The sequence below is a fragment of the Psammomys obesus genome, unplaced genomic scaffold (assembly GCF_907164565.1).
Source record: "Psammomys obesus unplaced genomic scaffold, mPsaObe1.curated_primary_1811, whole genome shotgun sequence".
NCBI lineage: Eukaryota > Metazoa > Chordata > Mammalia > Rodentia > Muridae > Psammomys > Psammomys obesus.
The window spans coordinates 24,068,708-24,092,470 of record NW_026596117.1 but is presented as its reverse complement, the minus strand read 5'-3'; the positions used below and the strand labels follow the sequence as shown (position 1 = coordinate 24,092,470).

General features: G+C 57.5%; 1 protein-coding gene across 1 annotated transcript; it reads left to right on the top strand.

The window, feature by feature from the left end:
• The first annotated feature begins 15,602 nt into the window (after positions 1–15,602).
• On the top strand, positions 15,603–20,307 carry Pitx1 (paired like homeodomain 1). Its single transcript, XM_055629370.1, has 3 exons — positions 15,603–15,771; positions 17,880–18,112; positions 19,765–20,307. Exons 1-3 carry the CDS (start codon positions 15,603–15,605, stop codon positions 20,305–20,307), a joined length of 945 nt encoding a protein of 314 aa, XP_055485345.1.
• The last annotated feature ends 3,456 nt before the right edge of the window (positions 20,308–23,763 follow it).

Sequence of the window (23,763 nt, the reverse complement as noted above, 5' to 3'; positions counted from 1 at the left end):
AGGGTCAGGGAAGGGAGGTTGGAGAAGGGTCTTCAGCAGACAGTCTGTGCTGGGCTTGGAAGAAGAGCAGGAGTTTGCTAGAAGGTAGTCAACTGTTCCCTACAGCGTGGCACCAGGTCCTTGGTGAACAGGGAAAGGGAGGCAGAGAAGGCTGGATAGAGCAGCAGCAGGTAAGCAAGGATGTGGATTAGATATTAGTAAGGGTCTATGAGAGCCCAGCCTGAGGGTGGAGGCTGAGAAGTGCACAGTGGACCAAAGCAGGGATGCTGGTTTAGCTTGCTTTAGGGGAAGTCCTGTTGGATGTCAGGGGACACTGCTAAAGACAAGGGAAGCCAGGGAGGAGGCCACAGCCAGAGGCCTCAGTTTTCTCAGTTTCCATGGCCAGGGATTCCTCCTTCTGAGGTACTCCTACCAAGCCACTGCAAGGCTGCATCATTACAGACTATACACCGCCTGTATGAACTACCCACAGGGTGCTTCTGAGAGCAACCACGAGGTCAGGGGCAGACAAGCTGGCAGCTCTATGGGCTGCCTGGACCTCCATGTGGATGTCTGTCCCTGAGCACTGTAGGCACGGCCTCTCCAGGAGAGTGGAGCCTTCTCAGACCCAGCTGTCCCCTCCTAGCTTGGTCCAGCTCCCATGCCTTCACGCTCCTTCCTGAACAGTTCTCCCAGAGTTCCTGCGCTCACCTGCACAGCCTGGGCTCACCTCCCACATCAACCTGTCTATGCTGCCAGACGCAGCTCTGAATGGGCTCAAAGGGACTCATGGCTGTGCCTCAACCCTGCACCTCTGCCCTCCACACTCTGGTCCCCGGCCTTCCTGCCTTTCCAAGGGTCCCTCTGGCAGCTGGTCCCTCTTGTATGCTGCTCAGGCATGTCCTTGGCCCCTAAACAGAATGTCAACCTGGTCTTTCGCTCATTTTAATTTAAAAAAATAATAATAATAAACTTTACCAAGAGAACAAAGATGGGCCTGCTGAGTACCTTTCACCCATTTTCCCGGTGACTACAGGTCACCAATATGCTACCAAGCGCAGGACATGTAAGACACATGTACAATTCTGTGTGATTCCTAGTGTCTGTGATTTCCCCAGGGAGACACGAGCGAATACCTGTTTGTGCCCCAAGCAGTGTCTCGAGGGCAGACAGAAGAAAATAACTCCATCTAATTCTAGCTTGGTGAACCAGTGGGTTCACTGAGTTCCTTACAAGGCCATGGGTGAGGGGGTCACTTCCAGGAGCGTGGGTGACTCAAAGGCAGCTGTGCCACAGAAAATAGCACCCCAAGTGGGTGCTGACTCAAGACAGCTGCACCCTGCCCAACTTGCAGGCCGCTCTACCTGAGACCCGCCCCTCCCAGCAGCTGCCTGACATTTGTGTAACCCCGGAGAGGGCTTGCCAGTCTCGTAACACCTGAGCCTCCTACAATTCCTCAGCTTCACAACAGCCTACAAGTATACATTTATGGAGCGCTCCCTGGAGTCAAGAGGCTGATAGTCCTGACACACCAGCATCGACATCTCCCGCTACTGGCCTTTTAGTCACACCTCCTTCCCTTCCCTCCCCTCCTAGCCACTCCATGGATTGCTTAGTGGCAACTGCTAGCCTATTCCCATGCTGGGAATTCTGTCATTTTTTTTTTTCCTGAAGATGCAGCCCAATGGCACAGTGCTCAAAAAACTTCTTTGTCGTTTGAAGGTGTTATGTAAATAGTGTCTGTCACACAGTGGTGAACCTTTGAGGTTGGCCCTCCTTCGTTCCTCAGAACCCCACTGAGACTGAGGAGAAGTGATTCGGTGGCTCGCCCCATTTGGGCTGCTGATATCACATGGCATGGTGTGTCCATTTAGCCATCTGTCGATTCACTGCTTTCCGTTCTCAGCCGCTGTAAGGAATTTTGCTACCAACTCACATGGATGTCCAGAAGTGGGGCTCTCACTGTCCAACATACTTCTTCAAAATATCACCATTTTTTAAGATAGGGTCTCATGTAACTCAAGCTGGCCTCAAACTCACTAGGTAGTTAAATATGGCCTTGAACGCTGGCCTTCTGAGGGCTAGGATTACTGGTATGGCCACCAGGCCTGGTTTGAATGGGGCTAGGAATCTAGAATAGCACCTTGTCAAATGCTGGCAAGTCCTCTACCCTCTGAACTACATCTTCAGGCCTGGCAATACTGCTGGGATGTTTTACTTTTTTATTTATGTGTGTATTCTGTGTGAGCCTACCCAAGTTTATATGCAGCACGTGCATGCAGTACCTGGGGAGGCCAGAAGAGGGCACCAGATGTCATAGATCTGGAATTACAGGAGGCTTTGCACCTGCATATGGACGCTAAGGACCAAACTCAGGTGCTCTAAAGGACCAGTAAGCGCTCTTAACTGATGAGCCACCTCTCCAGTCCCCTAAAATATCACTTTTAAAAGTAGTTTGTGATACAGTCATTATGTTCATGATGCAATTGTGTGTGTGTGTGTGTGTGTGTGTGTGTGTGTGTGTGTGTGTGTGGTCACACATACTCACCTCCTCCCCAAAAGCCTTTTTTAAGGTATATACAGGGCTGGAGAGATGGCTCAGCCTTTAAGAAAACTGACTGCTCTTCCAGAGGACCCAAGTTCAATCCCCAGCAGCTACACCATGGCTCACAGCCATCCAGTTTCAGGAGATATGTTGCCCTCATCTGGCCTCCATGGACATAAGTCATGCACATGGCACATAGGACAAACATCCACGAACATAAAATACAATAATAAAAAAGTAAAGTATATACAATAATTCTTTTTTTTTTAACCCTCTCAGGATAGACTGAACTCGGGAATACAGGCCTGAGCAATGACTTGTGATGAGGTAAGCAATGAGTAGTGAGAATGCTGCTTCCTCCTTCCATTCTTCAACCCCAGGCTCAGCACAAAGCGCCACCCCGCAGACAGGAGAGAAGGAGGAGAAATGTCAGAAGAGCAGGATCCTGGCAGAGAGCCCCCCGAAGGCCTTACTCCTCCATCCTTCAGAAGAGAAAGTCACTAATCCTTCCACAAGAGAGTACCCACACACTCATAACCCAGCTGTCCTACCAAAACTTCCTTCTTCCCTTCCTATAGGCTAAGATATGGACAGCTCAGCAGATGTCCACATTGCCATACCAGAGGCCCAGATGGGCTCTTGGGTCAGAGGGGGCCCCAAAAGGTTACAAAATGGATACCTCTTCCCAGAAGACAGGAATCAGCCCTGCAATGGAAAATGGCTGTAAAGTTAGGGGTTTGGCCTTTATCAGCCCAGAGGAGAAAGCCGGGGCCTCTCTTGAGTTTGTCACTGGCTCTGGCCTAGACCTACCTCTGACCCCTCCCCACTTTCCCAGCCAGTCACCTCCAGTGGCTCCCCATAGTCTCCAGGATCCCTTGCCCTGGCACTTGGCCCTTCAGCTCTCCCATCCCTCCATGAGCCCTCAGAGTTCTACAACATGAACTAAGGTGAGCTCCCAGCTTCCCAGTGCCCCTGCACCCCACCGCCATACCTGTGCCCTCTGCTCAACCCTCCTTAGCTCTGAGGAAAGCTTGCCAGTGTCTTGAGACTCAGCACAGAAGATACCTCTTCAATGAAGCCCTCTGTAATCCCCCACATCTGCCATACATCACCTCACTTCTCTGGAGGTCCATAATAACCCCTTCCCTGGAAGTGACAGTTACTGGCCAAAGCTTAAGGAGCCCACATTACAAGTGAAGGAACTGAGACCAGGGCAGGGAACGTATCTGCCTTGACACACCCCTTTTTCTGTCCTATCCTCCTTTGAAGAAGTGGGTAGATGTATTTGTGTAAAACACAGTCAGAAAGGTCAACTTTACTCCCCTGTTTGGATGTGTGTGCTGGGTCCCTCCAAGCCTGGCTAGAGGCCGTGGTTGCCAGCCTTTAGGCCCCAGTGCCAGGCCAGCTCTGTTGGCTGTAACCTAGCTCCTAGAGGAAGAGGAATTGTGGGATGTATGGATCATAGGGCATCCTGCCCCAGCCTTCTCTGGCCATACAGCACCCAGGACCTCCTAAGAATGTGGCTCAACTTTGGCCAGAAGGGATGGGGAAAATGACCACCATACGGCCCAGGCTCTGGCCTGGTCCAGAAGCAAAGCCAGGGTCACCCCACAGAGCCTTCAGGCCCAAGGCACTCCTCCCTCCATACTAACAGCCCCTGGAAGGCTGCCCCCAGTTTTGTTCTGCCGAACTTGCTCCTGACTCCCACTTCAACCGGGACTTGGCCAAAGTGCACAACCAAGTCGGCTTCCCATGCATCTGTGCGTCAGCAGGGATCTTGCCTCTTTGCATAGATGAGCTTAGTTCCCGAGGCCCAGCGGGTGCCCCTCTCCCCCCCGTGGCCCAGGCCCCACCTACTGGTGCACCAAAATGGGACTCATCAGCATTTTGGAAGTCCAGCATCCCTCCACTGTGGTGGCTTGAAATGCCACCGCAGCCCCTAAGGACCAGACATTCCCCCTGCGGCAAAAATAAAAATTAAAAGCTAAATTAAAAAAAAAAAAATCTAGCCTGAGTTTGAATATGAGTTAGAATGAGGAAAGGGGGAGGTGTTATGAGGACGCCAAGCTAGGGTGGGGGTCCTGGATATAAGCTGGACCTCAACTGGAGGAACTAGAAGAAGAGGCTGAGTTACCTCAGGCCTAACCACTTTGACAGAGATCCGGACCCTAACCCTGTGGCCTGGGCTCCTCAGGACCCCTGCCCAGCCAGTCAGGTCAGTGTACCTGATAAATACTGCTGGACAGAAGTCAGCCCCCTGGAAAGGCAGATCCCCCAGGAAGAGGCCAACCTGGATCCCACACTCATCACCAGGGAGAAGACAAGGAGGCTCCAGGATATATAGATGACGTGGGAGCAAATCCCTGACCTTGGTTTCTCTTTGTAAGTTTCCCAGGAACACAAAGAGGAACACATTCGCCTTCAGGCTGATGTGACTTCCTTGAGGGGAAGACAGGCAGAGCCTGGGAGCCCAGACTGAGCTCTGTCCCCTCCAGTGTCCCAACATCTCAGTTCTGAGAGAGCAAAGCAGCTCCTGTTGCCCTCATCCGCTGTGAAAGCTGACGGAGCCTCCTGGCCAGGAAGACACCAGCAGAGGCTGACCCACAGCTGGGTGCTTAATCCAAGGGCTGTGCTATTACTATTAGCTGAAATCTGGGGCTAGTAGCCTCTCCCAGCTTGACTTCCTCATCTGAAAACCTGCTGACAATTGGCTGTGGTGAGAAAACAGCCCCAGAGAAAGAACCCAGCACAGACCTAGAACACTGGTGCTCAAAAACCTGCTAGCCTCCCTACACTTCAGCTCAGCCTGTAGGCAGTCAACAGGGACAGGCTCACTCGAATCACAAGAGGCTAAGAGGAAATTAAAACAGAACAAGGAACAAGAGGCTCCTGCTGCCCTGAGCAGCAGCAGACTGCCAGGTCAGGCAGCCAGGAGGGGCTTCCCAACAGCTCCTTGCCTCTGGCCAGGCCCCACTTCCATGCTGAATCCTGAGCTAGGCATGTGGGCTCCTCACCAACACCCCAGGGCGCCTCACCCATCAGAGCTGCCTGCTAGGCCAGCATGCGCTATCCCAACATGAGTATTTATTTAGGATTTAGAAAGAAGGAGAAAATACAGAATACTTCAAAGCCCTCTACAGAGCGAAAGGAACCACAGTGCTCGAGGGATATGCTATGGCCTCCCGAAGCCAGCCGCTGGGTGACCCTAGGATCTGCTCTGATGGACAAGAAAGCCAGTGGCTCTGCACCAGGCCCCCCACGTACGGTCTCCGTGTACCTCACATCCCTGCAAGGCAAGAGCTCTGCATCCCATGCTGAACAGCTAAGAAAACAAGGCTTGCAGTGCTCAGAAGGCAGAGCTGAGATTCACACCCAGACTGACTCGCTGTGTGCCTTGAGCCCCAGGCGGACTCCACCGCACAGATAGACCCCAACTGTCTGGGCCCTCCCTCACGTTCTAGACTGCTCGGATCTGGCAGTTCTCATGGGCACGGCTGGGAGTGAAGCAGAAGCAGGGAGCACGGGCCCCAAATAAGAGCAATCACCAGGAAGCCACCAGCCCTGCACAGCCAGGGTTCCCACGATGAAGGAGAACAGCCCCCACCCCCACCCCACCCTGTGACACTGAGGAAACATAAATATTTCATGGGCAGCTCCCTCTGGTAGTCTCCAACCACGCTTTCAATTGTCATGAAACAATTCAGAATTTCCAACTGGGGGGGGGGGGCAGCTTGTCGGCCAGCCAGCTCAAGCAGGAGTAATTACGTTAAAAGCTTCCGACAGGACCATTCACCGTGCTGGTGCCCTAGTGCCCTGTCTCCTCCTGCAGCAAGCAGACACGTGGAAGGCAGCTGAGGCATCAGGGAGCCTGGTGGCCACAGGGCTCCCCAAAAGGGGCAGCTCGAGCAACGTGAGGCCACGATTTCTCTTTATCTTTCCCCGTGGCACACTGTGGCCTCTAGAGCTTAGTGGAAGAAGAGACAGGCAGATGGACTGGCAGAGAAGCAGAAAGACAGGCAGAGTGGTTTTGTAGAGAAGGCTGCAATAACCCGCTGTCATCTCCCCTTGTGAAGTGCGTTCTTTACCCTGCTGTCAGGAGACACGCCACTCAGCCGTCACAGAGATGCCCAATGGTCCCTTCCCTTTGCTTTTCTTTCTTTGTCTTGGTGTTTCGGGTCAGACCCAGAACCTCGAACATGCTAAGCACATGCTAAGCCCATGCTCTATCACTGAGCTACATACATCCCTGTTCCTGGTCTAAAATACAAATCTGAACGTGCTTCTTTATTACAACTCTTCCTCTGTTGCTCTTTGCTTTCAGGATAACACCCTGTCCAGGCTTGGGAGGCATGTGGCATCTGGGGCACGTGGCATGCCCAGAAGGGTCCAGGTCAGAACACCTATTCCACACAGATACTCAGTAAACTGCAAAATATGATGCTCGCCTACCTTCTGGTTGTGCTCGGGCTTCTGGGATTCTAGAGTGCAGAAGAATGATGCTCAAGAGTTGTCTGCACTTTCACAGCCTCCCCCCCCTCCTTCTTGCAGATGTTGGGGAGGTACCACAGGCCCCTCACCTACTTGCAGCCTCTGCTTACCACAGAGCCATATAGCAGCAATTCTGATTGGGTCACCCCACCCACAGCTTCAGCAGACCCTGGGGACCCCCAAGGACAGCAGTTTCTCTGGAAAGTGTTGTATTTAATTGTTATCATCGGTTACTAATCACTAATTGTTATGAATGGACTTTTAGAGAAATGGTCACTCTTCCTTCCCACAGCAGTCTACCTTCTTGGGTAGATGAACCACAATCCTGAGCTACTCTTCCTCCCCAAGTAATTGATTAAGAAAAGGGCATGTAAGCTGTACCCCAACAATCAGCACACAGATCCCCTTGCCCGCCCCGGGGAGGGTCCTGCGGTTGGCAAGAGAGAGTGGGCTCTGCTGTCAGGGAGATAGATACAGCAGGTTTTACTCCATCATTACAGATATTAACTTCAACAACATAGCAGAGAGCTCTGAAGGATAAATTGAACCTCCCTATCCCACTAGGGGTTGAGATGATAATAAATGCTTCTTGAAGAATCCCCATGGCTTTCTCGGGGTAACTATGAGGCAAAGACCTTGCCTGTTTGTGTTTGCTGTGAATCCAGGTGACAAGTTCTCCTCAGAATCTTGAACTAAAAGAAAAACTTCAGGCATGGCACATGCTTTTAATCCCAGCACTAGGGACGCAGAGGCAGGCATATCTTTGTGAGTTCAAGGCCAGCCTGGTCTACAAAGAGAGGTCCAGCACAGCAGGGGGAGGGTGGTGGTGGTGGAGGGGAATATGAAGAAACCCTGTCTAAAAAAAAAAAGGAAAGGAAAAGAAAGAAAGAAAGAAAGAAAGAAAGAAAGAAAGAAAGAAAGAAAGAACAGAAAGAACAGAAAGAGAAAAAGAAAGTATTCCAAAGTCAATGTGTCAGACAGTTCCCATGATGCACCTGGAGAAATATATGCACCCCGAGATGGCAAGACCCAAAGGGAAAATGTGAAACATTCTTTTTTTGGAAGGTGAAAGATCAGGAAACAAGATCAGGATAAAAGATATGTTTTGGCCCATCCAGGTTCACCAAGGACTTCTGGGATTTCTGGTCACCCCCAAGCTGTCCTGGATAGAAACTCCCTAGTAGCTAAGCAAGGCCTGTCAGAAAGAGGGTCCATCCCTGCCTGAGAAAAAGAAGAGCAAAGCGACCCCATAGGTGTCACCGTTAAGGTTTTGTTATTTGCTCACAGGTCTCAGAGATAATAAGCCTTGCGTCGTCATCCTATCTAACAATTTCTTACGACTTCTGAGTCCTCGTCTCCCCATTTCACAGATGGGGAAACTGAGGCTAGGACTTCCCTAAAGCCACACAGATAGTAAAGATTCCAACTCTGGCCAACTGCTGCTGCAAGAGGAAACTGGGGTGGGGGCAGGGTGGGGGCGGGCAGGCAGTGCCTGGGAACAAGGGTATGCAGAGACTCTCTCTGTCTCTCTCTGTCTCTCTGTCTCTCTCTGTCACACACACACACACACACACACACACACTCATCAGCTGGTAACAAAACCCAGAAAATCACTAGGCCACGGAGGATAGAACGATGTGATTCCCCACTGCAGACAGGGGGAATGCTAACCCTAACCAGGCGCCTTCGTGTCCTTTAGTAAGGGTCTAGTGTTTTGCTTTTATGCTCAAAGATGCCAGCCAGTACCATCGGGTAGCTGGTGAAAAGGTGGGAAGACCATTTTTACCATAAGCCAGAAGAGACATTGGAAGGGGGGACCGAGGCTCCAGGCTAGGAAAGGGCTTTTCAGCCCCGCAGTCCAAGCAAGTGCTGGCGACCAGGATTCTTAACCTTTTCGGCCCAGTGAGAGAGGAGCTCCTCACACCAGCTTTTAGAGTTAGAATGACATTGTGGAGCTTCTCTTCATCCTAGCTGGCGGTCTAACTCCCCTGACCTCAGCTAGCCCTGAGGTTGGTGGTAGGGTCCTGGGTGTCCGGGTTCCTAGGCCAGGTGGCCCTAAGGGTACCGAGGAGTACCAGGGCAGCAGCTGTCGGCTGGAACTAGGCAGGCAGGCGCCGCCTTTGACGGCACCTCATGAAACATTAATGCCAGTCGGCTGCGCAGCCCTCTCCCAGCACCTTACCGCCCTGGGTCTGATGCTCCCGGAAGCGGGAGGCCAGCCTGGGCTGCTCTCCATCAGGAGTCCCAGGCCCAGCCTGATCCCCGCCTCTGATCTCACAGCCCGGTCAGCCCAAGGGGAAGGCCCGGCCTGGGAGCCGGAGGGAGCAGAGGTTTCAGCCGATTGGGTTCCCGGCCCCCCACCCCACCGCAAATAGCAAGCTTTTCTTATAGCATTATCTGGCCCCAGAGCACCACTGAGGAGGGGGCTGCGAGGGTGTGAAGGGCCGGCCACCAGCTCCCCTGAATTCTGGTCATCGCCCGAAAGCCGCCAGTCAGGAGGGACCAGGGCTAGAGACCCACAGGGCTCCGTGCCTCTCCGTTTCCCATCCCACCGCAGGATGAGCGCTGGGGACGGTTCAGGTGACAGAGCGGGACAAAGGGCAACAGGCGGATCCGCTCGCCTGCGGTCGGCCAAGCCATGCTTGCCGCAGCCGCCCAGCGCTTTGAGGATAAAGGAACCCCCCCTCCCCAATCAGAGCAGGTACAGAGGACGCTCCCCAGCTCACCCCACCCCTGCCCACAGAAACCCCTCAGTCTGTCCGTCAGCCTCTGCGGGGAACCAGGTCCGTGCCGCCAACACTCCCATCCTCAAGCCGGGCTGCAGAGCCGGGAGGCGACAGATCCGGCTTGACCCTCACCTGACAGGACCCGGGGAAACTCTGAGCAGACCCTGACCAAACCAAAAATCACGCAAGCCCCTCGGGGGGCCCGGTGGGGAAACTGAGTCCCGGGAGAAAGAAAGCGCGCTGGGCTAGGCTGGGACCCCGCGGCGGCTCGCTCGGCCCCCGGAGCCGAGCCCCTCCCTGCGTGCACGCAGTCCTGGGCAAGCTCCCCGGCCCCGGGCGGCGGGCGCTGGACCGCCCCGACGTCTCCTGCACGGGCAGGAGGGCCTCGGCCCCACGCCCGTGGGACTCCACGCCGCCCCCTCCCCTCGGGTCCCGGCGAGCGCCTCGCTTCTCCCCCCACTCCCCCACCCCTCCTCCCCGGCCGGTGTCCCCGCCTTCCCCGCGGGCGACGGGCGACGGGCGGCGGCGGGAGGAGCGGGTTGAACCGAGGCAGCCCCGACCCCGTGCGCTGGGATGTGACGAACCGGCAGAGAGCCACACTGCGCGCGCGGCGGAGCCGGCGGCCACCTGAGCCGGAGGCGGCGGCGGCGGCGGCGGCGGCGAGCGAGCCGGCCGGCCGCGGACACAGAGCTGCCCCGGGACGGTAAGGGACGGCGAGGGGTCTGGGGGGGGGCTCAGGGGCTTGGGGGGCCGCCAAGCCCAGGGCTGTTGGCTCGGGCGGGCGTGCCTAGTGTCCCGCCGGCCGCGCAGCAGCCGCGCCATCGAGGCAGAGGGAGGAACCGGCTCCCGCGCCTAGATGGATCGCGCCGGCTCCCGATGCTAACTCACCCACGGGTGGGCCCGCTCTGTGCCTCGGCCCCACGCCCCCCAGAGAGCAAGCGCGGGCACCGCCAAGGCGCAACCCTGGAAGCCTCCGGCCGCGCTGGGCTCGAGGGCCTACGGCAGCCAGCGGCCGGCGGCGAGCGGGCCGGCAGCCCCCGCGGCCGGGGACGGGGCCCCACGGCGAAGGGAAACGCTGACCCCTGGGAATGGCTCGGGACGCGGGGCATAGCTTCGCGTCAAGAGGGTATTTTTCCCCCAAACGAAACTGCTTCGTTCGTTCGTTCGTTCGTTGGGGCAGCAATGCCGCCCGCCGAAAGGCAGCAGACAGCAGTCCCGACTTCTTCACCCTGGACCGCGGTGTCCCGCTGCCACCCTCAGGGGTGTCCCAGCCCACGGTGGCCTGCTCTCGCTGGCACAGGGCGGGCTTTTTCCTTCCCTGAGAGAAAACCCAAATACTCCTCAGAGAGTCCAATAAAGTTGTTCCTGAGCTTATCTCCCGGGTTTGGCTGTTGACACAGAATCCCCGAGCACGCAACCGTTTCTCTAGAACCGGGTCTCCAAATTCTGAAATTATTCGGTCTCCTACACTGAGGCGGATTAAGGCTGAGGAGAAGCCTCCCCCACCCCCACCCCCAGGCTCACCTCCGACTTCAGTAGAGATTTTGGAATCTCAGGCTGAAATATTGAGTCCCAAGATTTTCCGATTTAGGAAGTCACCAAAATCTTTAAAAAAAAAAATTGAACCCACTTTTATGAGAAGCAAAGGCTTAGATATTATCTTAGCATCTCTGTGACCTCTGCGGTCCGCTTGCAAATGATGGAGGACTAGGGAAACTGCCAGGTCTAGGGTAAAGGCAAAAACTACCAGCAGCAAGGGCAGCCTGGGAGAACACCCCTGGCCCTGCTTGTTCCCTTGTGGCTTTGGGCCTTGGTGCCACCATCAGAGTGAAAAGGTGGGAGCGTGGGGCTTGGAGATGAGGCGGTTTCCTTCCACGGGGGCAACTGGTAACTTCTGAGACAGGCTTCCTACACCCTTCTCCCCGAGAACGCAGTCCCCCGGGAGGGTGGAAGCAAAGGCTCTCCGCTTTCTTGGTCATCACACGTTCCCTTCGTTCAGTGGCAATCCAGAACCAGAAAGTGCGGTAGCCGACTTGGGTGAACACAGGCCTGGAGAGCCACGGACAGTATCAGCCATGGAGAGAACCAAGCCCGGTTCTTCCATTGTACCTGGCAGCCAGCTGTCCCGCCCCGTCCCTAGTCCGGACTCCTGCACATTCTTGCCCTTCAAGGAAACTCCAGTTGGCAGGGAGCTTCTGAGAAGCTGACAGACTCTCTTACAAGGTGGATCCGATTTCCACCTGGGCACTATGTGTCTGTAATTGCTTGTATACCAAAAAAAAAAAAAAAAAAAAAAAAAAAAAAAAAAAAAAAAAAAAAAAAACCAGCGCTTTTATTGGGGAGGGGGTATTAGATGGGGCAGAAACAGGTAGGTGGTCCCTGATAGACTCCAAAAACTGGGTTTTCTAGTTTGAACTTCTCCACAGCCTAAGAGGCTTAGGGCTGGAATGTCCCAGAGTCACTGATGGCCCTGGGGGCAAGCCATAGCACATTCCTTCCTTTTTCCTAAAATCCCTTGATTCTAGGAGCACGGGTTTTAGGACAGCATACCCACACGGGGATGTGAGGATGGCCCCGTGAGAGCCCGACACTCAGCCTTCCCAAGAATTAAATTACTGAGCCATCCTTTTGCCAAATTCTGTTTTGAATAAGTCCAGCTTCGGCAAACGTTCTTGTGCTGTCTACTTTAACTCCCACCACCCCCCATACCACACACACACACACACACACACACACACACACACACACACCAGCCCAGGCTCTATGCAGGTGAGAATAGCTGAACAGAGCTTAGGGCTCCATTTCAGGAAGCCCCCTTCCCTTCACTCCTCCTGCCCCATCAACACGAGCGCACGGTCAACGTGAGGCTTGAAATTTGTGAGAGGTCAAACCATGCCCAAGCCACGTGTCACACTGAAGGGGTCTGCACATGAGTGTCCGCTCCGGGACTGTTGCTCCCTACCCACAAGCATGTGCGTGCACACACCGGAAGCCCCTGCTTAGACTAAGACAGGAGGTGAGGCAGGAAGGGGAAACTGGGGAAGAGCAGACAGCTTATATGAGTCCCACTCTTCATCATGCCCAGCCAGGGTCAGGGCGCAGCCTCTGGCTGGTCCTTTCCCCACTCATAACCATTCGTACTACTGAAGACCAGTCTCCCCAGGCAATCTCCATTAGTCTCGGGGCTTCTTTGTGGCTCAAGGTCTCTGAGGACCATCCCATCCACACAACAAACCTTGACATCTCCAAATAAAAGGACTGCTGTGTTTACCCAGAGCATTGCTAGAAGCTTGGGCACAGAGGGACACACAGAAGGAGCTTAATGACTGCATTAATGCGTCGACAGTGAAGGACAGATGCCTTTCTGACCAAGGAGCAAAACAGCCCCCATCCTTGTCGGACCTGAGTCATGGTACCTACGGGGTGGTCATTTCTGTGTCCCCGTCTGGAGATAGGCTGACTTTGATGGGCTTTGACTCCTATCCGCTGCTGTCCAATGTCACACCAAAACAGCACGTGTGTGTCCACAAGTACACGGCATCCTGGGCCCAGATGTACATGCGCACGCAAGCTATCATCCTGTGTGCTCAGGGCTGCTCCCTGAGGTAATTCAGCCTCCCGGAGGATAGTGGAGCCAACCTCAGCCCCGCCATATCTCCTTGAAAGAAGGCATGTGCTACTGCAGAACATTAAGCCGAGGAAGTGGGAATTGGAGGAACTGCTGGGCCACCGTGCTTTCCCCCATGCACCTTCCCCTGGTCAAGCTAATTCCAACCTCTGCTTGCCAGGAGAGGTCAGTCCCCGAACTTAGGCCCTGGGGAGCACCCTCCCTCCATCTTTGCCTAGATTCAGCCTCCTGCAATCAATGAGAATGGGCCAGGCCCTAAGGAGCCCGGCACCTTGGAGTAAGGTCAAGGGAGTAAGACAGTCCTGGCCCCACCTGGTCCAACCCTGCTTGTCTGCTCCTGGCCCCCACGAGTCTCACCAAGGAACCCAGCCAGGGGCCCTACTTCCCTCTGGTGGCAGAAAAGGCAGGAGGAGGGCAAAGACAGAGCCTTGCATGTCCCCACCGCTAACGCTGACACCTGTACAGCCAATCTAAGCAATGACTTCAGGAGGTGGAGATGCCCTGCGCTCTGGGCACCGGGCCTAGAGAATAGGGAAGGACTTCTTCCCCAGGCTGCGGGCCCACCTTCTGGGGCTCCCACCCTATCGGTGTCGAGAGCTCTGTAGGGAGGCCCAGAGACACCCTGGGGGTCCCCCTGTGGCTGGAGAAGCAGGTCAGGGCCACCTCAGTCGTGACCTGTTTACTCAAGGCGCTGAGGTCCCAGTTAACAATTGCTGGGTAAAATCCTTGGACAAACGTCATTGAAGCCTGAGGACCTAAGGAGGGGACCACTCTCGGGAGCCTAGAGGGTAAAGTCTTGGCCGGGGGGGGGGGTGGGGGACAGCTCTGGAGCTGGTTTTCTATCAAGGGTGTAGGTAGGAGACTCCAGGACCAAAGGCTTCCTGGGCTCCCAGCCCGGGCTTGTGAGCCAGCAGTCACCTGGCCTAGCGGCCTTTGCTGAAGCCCTGGGAATTCAGAACGCAGGCCCCGCGCCGCCGCCTGAGTAAGGTTACCCCAAAGAAGGGCAGAGGCTGGCAAGGCCTACCCGAAGACCTGATCCTTGGCAGAGCAAAACAAAGGGGGAGGTGGAAAAGGCGACGGCCTAGCTGGGGTCTCAGGCCCCACTCACCACGGCCTAGAGCCAACAGAGCCGTTTCGTCTGATTAGAAGCCATCATTTCTATCCCAATCCCGGAAAATTGACTGCGGTGCAGAGAGGAAGGCCTGAGAGCAGCCTTAGGGGAGAGCGTCCGAACTAATCAGAGGACAGCATCGGGGGCCCATTAGAGCCCGCGGGCTGCTGCCGCTCAGCCAGCCCGAGTTCCTGGGAGAAGAGACTGGACAAGGAGGGGCCCGCGGCCCCTCGGGGACACCGCTGGGAGCTGCGGGACCCGGGAGCCGGCCCCTGGCTCGGCCCCCGCCCTGGCGGTAGCTCGGAGGCGCGGGCTCAGAGCGCTCCTGCCCGGGCGAACCTTCACCCATCCCAGGCCGCTCTCGCCGGCGGCTGGGGACTCCGAGGCAGCCCAGACAGGAGCTGACTCCCGGGGAAACGAGTCATCTGGGGCCCCTAGGTGGGCACCAGCCGCGCGGGACTCGCCGGCCAGATGCGTTTCTTTTGTGCGGCCGAGGGAGAAGTCGGTGTGTCACAGGGGAAGGAGAGAGAGAGGCGCGGTGAGGCCGCGGGGGTGGGGGGGGTTAGCGGCGGGAAGGTAGCCGCGGAGGGGGAGGGCGCGGGCGAGGCCGGGAGGGAGGGAGGGAGAGAGGGAGGGAGGAAAGGAGGGAGGGCGGCGGAGAGGGCGCGGCGCGGGCGGCTCGGGGCTGGATTCCGCCCGCGCTCGCTCGCTCGCTCGCCCGCTCGCCCGCTCGCACCCTCCCTCCTTCTCTCCCAGCCCCCTCCCACCGAGGCCCACCCCACCCACCACCCCTGGCGCAGGGACTGCTGGAACCTGGCGGCGCGCGCTGTCGTTTGCAGACAGACTCGGCGGGGCTGCGTCCCGAGCCTTAGGAACCGGCCTCGACTCCGGAGCGGGGGCCAGGGCCCGGCCGGGAGGCTGCAGCCGGAGCGGCGGGAGCGCCTGGCCGGAGGCCGGAGCCCCGAGCGGCCGATGGAGCGCGGGCGGCGCGGCTGCGGGCGCGGGCGGCCCCGCGGGGCAGCCGCTTAGGCGCCGCCGCTCTTGTCCCCCCCAACAGGTCGCAGCCCGGGCGAGCGGGCGCTCCCAGCCCCGGCCCCCGGAGCGCCCGCGGCGGTCCCCGCCTCCATGGACGCCTTCAAGGGAGGCATGAGCCTGGAGAGGCTGCCGGAGGGGCTGCGGCCACCTCCCCCGCCGCCGCACGACATGGGGCCCAGCTTCCACCTGGCCCGCGCCCCCGACCCCCGGGAGCCGCTGGAGAACTCCGCCAGCGAGTCCTCCGACACGGATCTGCCAGGTAAGCGCGGCCCCCCACGGCCCCCGCGCCCCCACCCCGGGGTGCGCCCAGCCCCGGCCGCGCGCCCGGAGGCTCGGCGGCCCGGAGCTGTCTGTCTCCCCTCCCGGCCCCGACCTGCCGGGGAACGCGGAAATTTACACGCGCGCGCTCGCCGCTCGCGAGCCGTCCCCGCGCGCCTGTCCCGGAGTGGGACTCACAGCCCCTTGGGAGCAGAAGTAGATAGCACGCGCGAGAAAAAGAAAAAAAAAAAAAAAGAAAGAAAGAAAGTTGAGGTGTCCCTCGCTGGCCGCCGAGGAGCCGCTGGGGCGCAGGGCGAGCAGCGGGTGAGGAGCGGAAGGCGGGGAAGGAGGGACAATTGCCCGGAGGGACCGGCGGGGCACACACCTTGACCGACCGGGAGACGCGGACTCAGGGAAGGATCCTGACGGAGGGTTGGGGGCACCGAACACCCTGCAAGAGAGGGGTCACCAGCGCGGAGCTCCGGGGACAGCGGGGACAGCCGGCCAGGAGGCGCGGCCTGACTCCCGGCGGAGCCAACGGGGCCCACGTGGACTCCCCCGCTCGGAGCCGCCGGGGTCCAGCCAGGGTTCCCGACTCCACAAACCCCGCGCTGCCTTTTCTTTTTTTTCCCTCGCAAGAGCAAGCTGGGCCCGCGATTGGCAGGCTCCGGAGGCTTCGGCCGTGGCTGTTCCCAGGCCCGTGCGCGGGGTCCTACCCGGGAGTGGCCGGGGGAACTCTGGCTGCCCGCTGTCCCCGGCCCTGGGCTCTTCCAACGCGTTTAATATGTATTTGTTTCTGTTTTGCATCTCTAAGCGACTTTCCCCCGAGCCGCTGTTTGCTCGGGTAGAAAACAAAGCTTTGCCTGTACTTTTGTTTTCAAAAGTTTTAAGCGTTATGTGTTTTTTTGTTTTTGTTTTTTTTTTTTAAGAACTATAGCTGTAGGTTGATTTTCAAATCACATCTACTGAGACCAATTTTAACCGTGTGCTTTTTGCTTTCTTTGAAACAATCCGCTTAGCGTATTTCTCTGAAATCTAAAATACCTACATGCCACACGATACTGGGAGAGATTTTTAAAAGTCAATCCAAAATGGCGCGTTTCTCAGAATTTTTTTCCTCAAAATCCGTCTGTGGCCGTTTTGTTTCGTGGATTTAAATCTTCCAGCTGTAATGTATTTCTCTGGGGTTTGAAAAGTATCTCTCTCAGGGTGTTACTGTGAAGCAGTCTAAAATTTATCTGCAGTGATACATGGATTTTTTTTTTTTCCTGAGAAATGCCTATCTGACTGAAGCTTATACACATTTGGCTGTGTATTTAGTTTAAGGGTGTGTTTGCAAGAACGGTTTTAACTTCTTGATTTACATTTGCTCTGGTTCTGTCTGCCTAGCTCTGAGGGTTTGTGGACCTTTCTGGTTTTTAGGTAGAGAGCTCTGAGCTTTCCTAGGCTTCTGTTTTGCTTTTTAACTCCGTTTTCTTATGTTTGAGTGTTATTGACTGCGTGCATCCTGTGTGCCTTTAAAGAGACAGAGAGGCCCGGGTCACTTAGACAGAACCTGTCTGTCTAAGCTGCAATTGGTGAGGTTTTCTTTTTTTAGACCTTGGGACCGTAGGCCCTTAAGGCTGGAAACCCGGCTCATCGGCGGCTCTGACACAGCCCTGGCAAGAACAGAGTTTCAGGCTACCGCCTGGCTCTTAGATCTGCTAGCTTCGGCTAGAAAGTGCTGGTAGTCGTTCAGAAAAGCACGGGGTCCTCCGCTCAGATTCAGAGCTGCAAGACCTCCAAACACGGAGCGCTCTGGGTGGTGACAGGAGCACCAGGGCCTCGGCCAGCGCGGGCTGCAGAAGCAGGCCCCTGCCTAGCGGGGAACCCAGGCCGGGCCGGGGCGCCCGGGCCCCTTTCCGTGGCACGCTCGACCTCGTGGGTGCTTCCTGGGGACGGGTCCCCGGGCCGCCCTTCCCAGCGGGGGACAGCTCCCGGCCCCCCCCCCCCCCCCGGCTGGAGGGAGGGCAGCCACCGCTGGCGGAGGCGCTTCGGTGGAGCCGGGACCGGGAGCGCTGGCAGTGGCGTTAGCCCGGGGTGACCGGCGCCCTTTCCTACCTGCTGCAGACAAGGAGCGCGGCGGGGAAGCCAAGGGGCCCGAGGACGGTGGCGCGGGCGGCGCGGGCTGCGGTGGCGCCGAGGACCCGACCAAGAAGAAGAAGCAGCGGCGGCAACGCACCCACTTCACCAGCCAGCAGTTGCAGGAGCTGGAGGCCACGTTCCAGAGGAACCGCTACCCTGACATGAGCATGAGAGAGGAGATCGCGGTGTGGACCAACCTCACGGAGCCGCGAGTGCGGGTGAGCGTGGGGCTACCGGCTGGCGCCCCCCCCCCACACCCGCGTCAGCTAGGCCCCCAGGCGGCCGCTTCGCGAGCCCCTTTACCTGACCCGCGGGAGCCACGGCAGCCCCGGTCGGGGGACCCTTCCCTGCCCCTCGGGCAACTCTGTCAGCACGGGGACTGCCGCGAAGGACCTCGGGAGCTTAAACTTCACCCCCTGGAAAACGAAAGGGAAAGGCGAGCGGTGCCTGACCGCCCCAGAGAGGCCCGAGAGAAAGATGCTCGAGTGTGGACGGCTCAGACTCCTTGGAGCCGGGGTCTCGTTCCGAATTCACCTTCTCCGAGCTGTTCTCGGAGTATCCTCCTCCTTCCCTGGCCAGTCAGCCGGGCACTAGCTGAACCTTTGCCCGTGCCCTTTCCCAGTGTCGTCAGGGTCATGTGGAGGGGGGACTCCGGTAGCCAGGGGCCCTCCCACTACCCCCTTTCAGATGTAAGGTTTCCAGACCCGAAGCCACACTGTGTTCTGGCGGGTCCCACAGTTCCCAACACACTTTCCTACACGAGAAGTAAGGGAATCATTTCTTCCCTGGGCGGACAAATATTCAGGCAGGCGTTGGAAGCACTTCTCGAGCCAGACCAAAGCCTCACCTGACTCCCAGGCCTCCCCAGTGAGGTTGGTGGGGCCCAGGGGGACCCTGGCCGCAGACCCGCACTCAGTGATTCTGAGCTCACTAATCCAGCCCAGGTTTATGGCAGTAGGGCTGGGGTGGGGTTAGGTGGATGGAATCTGGGCCTGGGAAAAGCCGGGATACAGGGGACTAGCGGTGGGAAGACAGGTAGGGAAGGACGCGGTTAGGGAGAGAAAAGTGGTTCTTACCAATTTTTTAGGAGAAAACAGAGGTGGAGATTACAGAGAAACTAGTAAACTTAACGGAAATTAAATATTTGCAGAGAAGCGTATTTGGAATATATTTAGGCAGCAGGAAAGAAATTAAATATTTAAGGGAAGCAAAGGGGCTGAGCATTTATAAAAAAAAAAAAAAAAGGATCGACTATTTAAGAGAAACAGTGGAGGTCAGATACCTGGAAAGAAGGGAAAAACTAAATATTTAGAAAAGAATAAAAATGAGGACGAGAATTAAAAAAAAAAAAAAGACTAAAGTTTCGTCCAGAAGTGAACAAAAATTTATTTTGGGCGGGAGAAAATTATTGGATATTGTAATTACATAGAAAAAAAAACAAAATATTTGAACAATGAACGTCGTCTGAAAGTCGGAGACAGTCGTTTTCGAGAAAGAAAAATACTTTTTGTGTTTGAGGGGGAAGTAAAAGACTGAAGTCCTTAGAAGAGAGATGGTGCCCGTTTGGAGGGAGAAGGCAGAAAGAGGACAGGTGGAGAGAGGAAAAAGGAAAAACGAATATTTGTTCAAACAAAAGAGAACCCGAGTCAGGAAAGGGAAACAAATTTGCCTTGGGGAAGAGGATTGAAAAAGCCGGGAGAGAGGGGAGGGCTCCCGTTTTGTGGAGACGGGAAAGGGATCCTGCGGGGAAACTGGCAGGGCCGAAGGAAAGCCGGAGTGTTTGGAGGAGGCTGCGGGGTTCAGGTGTCCCCGGGGAGAGGGCCCCTCCGGGACCCCGCGGCCCTGACGTGTGTCCGGCTCGCCTCCGCAGGTCTGGTTCAAGAACCGGCGAGCCAAGTGGCGCAAGCGGGAGCGGAACCAGCAGTTGGACCTGTGCAAGGGCGGCTACGTGCCGCAGTTCGGCGGCCTGGTGCAGCCCTACGAGGACGTTTACGCGGCCGGCTACTCCTACAACAACTGGGCGGCCAAGAGCTTGGCGCCGGCGCCGCTGTCCGCCAAGAGCTTCCCCTTCTTCAACTCCATGAGCCCGCTGTCCTCCCAGTCCATGTTCTCGGCCCCCAGCTCCATCTCCTCCATGACCATGCCGTCCAGCATGGGCCCGGGCGCCGTGCCCGGCATGCCCAACTCGGGCCTCAACAACATCAACAACCTCACCGGCTCCTCGCTCAACTCGGCCATGTCGCCGGGCGCCTGCCCCTACGGCACCCCCGCCTCGCCCTACAGCGTCTACCGGGACACGTGCAACTCGAGCCTCGCCAGCCTGCGGCTCAAGTCCAAGCAGCACTCGTCCTTCGGCTATGGCGGCCTGCAGGGCCCGGCCTCGGGCCTCAACGCCTGCCAGTACAACAGCTGACCGCCCCGCCGGGGTCCCCCGGGGGGCCGCCCGGGCCGGCGAGGCGCAGGGGGGAGCGCGCGGGGTTGGGGGTTGGGGGGGGACGCGCGGACCTCGCCTCCGCGCGGGGGCCCCTGCCACCCCGCCCCGCCTCCAGGTCGGTTTCGCGTCTGCTTTTCCGGACCCCACTCTGTGCCCTCCCTCCCCACCCCCCACCCTACCACCACCAACCCCCCCCCAAAAAAAAATGCCAAGAAAGCCGAGGGAGGGATGGGAAGAAAGCAGAAGAGATGGCGGAGGGAAACGGATGCTGGCGGCGGGGGGTGAGCGGCAGTTTCCCGGGCGCTGGCTGGCGCGGGTCGGTGAGGTTTGGCCCCGCGGGACCCCAGCGGTCCGCTCCGCCGAGGGGATGCGGCAGGGAGAAGACATTCCCCCCCCCCCCGGCCGCCCGCGTCCCGGGAACTGAACCGAGGGAGCCCCGAGGGCCTGGGATGGCCCACCCGGTCCTAGAACCGAGGCGCCCTCTCCGAGCCGGCCCGGCCGAGCACAGATGGCTGTGGGAGCGAGCGCGCGCCTGCCTGGGGAGGCCAGCGTCCGCCAGGGATCCGGCCTTGGTGCTGGGTTAGCCCTGCCCCGGGGATGCCAGGAATCGCCCGGCAGCCCCGCGCCCCGGAGCCACACACTTCGGGCCACCGAGCCGCGGATGGCCGCGGCCAGTCGGCCGCAGGAGGGGACTGAGGGCTCAGCTCTGAGTTCCCCAGCCCCGGGCCTAGCCGCCAGCCCGGCCCTCTGCTCCACTCCGGGTCCAGGAGGTGGCCCTCGGTCCCGGCGAACAGCCCCCTCCTCACCGCCCGCCCGTGCAACAGTCGAGCCAGGAGAGCGCGGGGGCCGCAGCCCCAGGGCCCCCCACCCACCCACTTTGCACACCCGCTCTCTGGCCCGCGCCCGTTTACAGCGTCCCTATGTGTGTCGGACTGACTGTATAGAATTATAAATCTGTCTATATCGACTTGTCCATGTTACGTCTATTAAAAACATAGTCCGAGCGTGCTAAGCACCACTGAGCCCCGGCTGCTTCATTCAACTGCCAACACGGCGGCGGCGGCGGCTACGCCTCCCTGACCCTGGGGATGGGAAGGAAGACCCGGGCTAGTCGGGACAGGGTTCCCCACTCCCGTTCCTGACCTGCTTCGCCTCTCAGCGGTGATGGGCCTGGTGGAGACCCCTCGGCTCCCTGGGCACCGGACTCCGCAGGCCTACCTGCCTGGTCCTCAGATTCCCAGGGTGTCGTGACACAAACGAGGTGCACTCTCTGAGAACCATTTAGGGTGGAGCTCTCGGTTCTCCCGTGGCCCCATCCCCTCATGCCCCTTGGAGCCAGCTCTGGGCCCTGCATGTCCCAGAGTCCAGCCAGACCCTGCCTCTGCCTGTCGTAGCGCCCCAGCTACTTACTAGCCTCCACCCGGGAACATGCGACTGTGCAGAGAAAGTGTCCCTCACCCAGGACTCACTTCTCACTTCTATCTGTGGAGGCCACTGGCCGCCTCTGCCCCCCACCCCCGGCTTTTGGAAACTACTGAACAAGACCAGCCTGTAAACTGCCTGTAAAATTCTGCTTCCCGTAAGTAAGTCAGTTCTAATGGCAAAACAAAATGTTTGCAGCTGCTGCGGGGGAGGAAGGAGGGGCTGGGGCTCTGCTTCAGTATCACCTTGTGGTGGAGATTGGCACTGCCCTGGAGCTGGACGCAGGCAAGCCCTGGCTGGGATGGGCACGGATTAGTCACGAAGGAAGAGCTGTCTCCGAAGCAGGTCACCGCCAACCTGGCTCTTCTGCGTGCGGAACCCAGGCTCTAGGAGTCTGTAACTGGGCCAGGGTCACGCCAAGCAAACAGGCCTTGAGATTCCAAGGCCAGGCCTTTGCACTGATCTCACCTTCAGATGAACCATGGAGAGCCCCCCCCAACCCCCTGGAAGACAGGTTAGTCCGAAGCTGTGGGACTTGCAGCTTAGGCTTCTGCTGTAGCCAGGCCCAGATGCGCAAGCTGCAGGGAGAATGGTAGGAGAGAGACGTCTGGGGCAGGGGGCTTCAGCCTGACAAACCCCTCCCCCCAGCAGCAACTGTCCCCAGCTCAGTCTCTCATTCTGGAAACATAAACAAAAAAAAAAAAAATCACATCTGGATTCACAGAGTGCCTCCCCCCCCACCCCGCCCACCCAACACATCTGCCATGCCCTGTGTGTTCTGGTCTCAGCAGAGCAGGATGCTGGGAAGACCTGGGAAGTGGGGCTGTAAGAAATTGGGAAGCAGAGAGAACCCCCAGGACCCCTGTCCCCCAAACAAGGAACAGGTGAGATGGAGCCATTCAGGGTGGAGAATGGGACCAAGGCTGTTCGTCTGCAGATGGTGAGGGGTGGACATTGTCTTGTAATGACCCCTTCATCCACTGAGAGCCCTGGCCACATAGGTGAGCAAAAGGCCCACACAGCCCCATACCAAGCCTTTCCCTACTGCAGTAAACCCCAGGGGTGAGGCAGGACTGTGGGCTCTGAAAGTCATATCCTCTGGGGAAAAAAAAAAAAAGGCTTGTTCTGCCTGAGGGACATGGGGAAGGAGACATTCACCACTGACTGTGTTCTTGTTGGTGGTGCTAAGGATTGGGCAGAGGAGAAGATGCGTCCCTTGCTCCCCGGGACAAGTAAACACATGTACAGTATAATCACAGAGTGTGTTCAAGAAACACCAGTGCTGTTAAGGGGGGGGGGGGATGGGAGTCCTGCCTTCAGCAGGGTGGTCAGGAAGGCGGTTCTGGGGTAGGGATGTGTGACCTGCTGCTATCCTCTGTGGTGAGGACTAGCACTTAACAGAACCCGAGTGGGCCCAGTGCCCTATGCTGTGTCTCTGTTGAACCCCTTTACCTACACTCCCTGTCAGGGAGAGTCCTTATTATGGGCTTTCCCTGATGAGGTCCCAGCAGCAAGTGCCCACTTCTTACCCCCTACGCTAGGCTGTGCCTTGCCATCCACCTAAGAGCAACACAGGGAACGAGGCTCCTTCCAGCAGCAGCTGAGCGGCTCTGCTCTTCTCCAGTCCTCACAGGGTGGGCACCAAAAAGCACTGAAAGAGCTACAGCATTGAAAGAGCAGAAATCAGGGGCAGGAGCGGAGGCTGAGGCCAGCGTAGGAAAGCCAGATGAGGTCACCCCTGTGTACAAGCCCTGAAGCGGCGAGCTACCCCTCCAGCCTTATGATGCCCCATTGTCCCCTGGGGTCACATGCTTCCGAGCCGGCGACCAAAGTTGTCTGCATCCTGTAGGAGTCCAATCCCTGGAGGAGGCCTTGTGTTGCCCTTGAGCCTCAGGTCTGAACCTGTCTTCATCCCCATCCCAGGTGAGGGAGCCGCAGTTACCACAGTTAGGGGGTGGAGGTGGAGGGTTGAAGACCCTTGTTATCAGGCCATGTCTTTGAAAGTAACGTTCT

Bases quoted from the DNA above. Each gene is read 5' to 3' on its own strand.
- Pitx1 (XM_055629370.1), top strand. From the start codon at position 15,603: ATGGACGCCTTCAAGGGAGGCATGAGCCTGGAGAGGCTGCCGGAGGGG. The intron at 15,772-17,879 runs GTAAGCGCGGCC...TACCTGCTGCAG, and splicing joins CTCCGACACGGATCTGCCAG to ACAAGGAGCGCGGCGGGGAA. The intron at 18,113-19,764 runs GTGAGCGTGGGG...TCGCCTCCGCAG, and splicing joins TCACGGAGCCGCGAGTGCGG to GTCTGGTTCAAGAACCGGCG.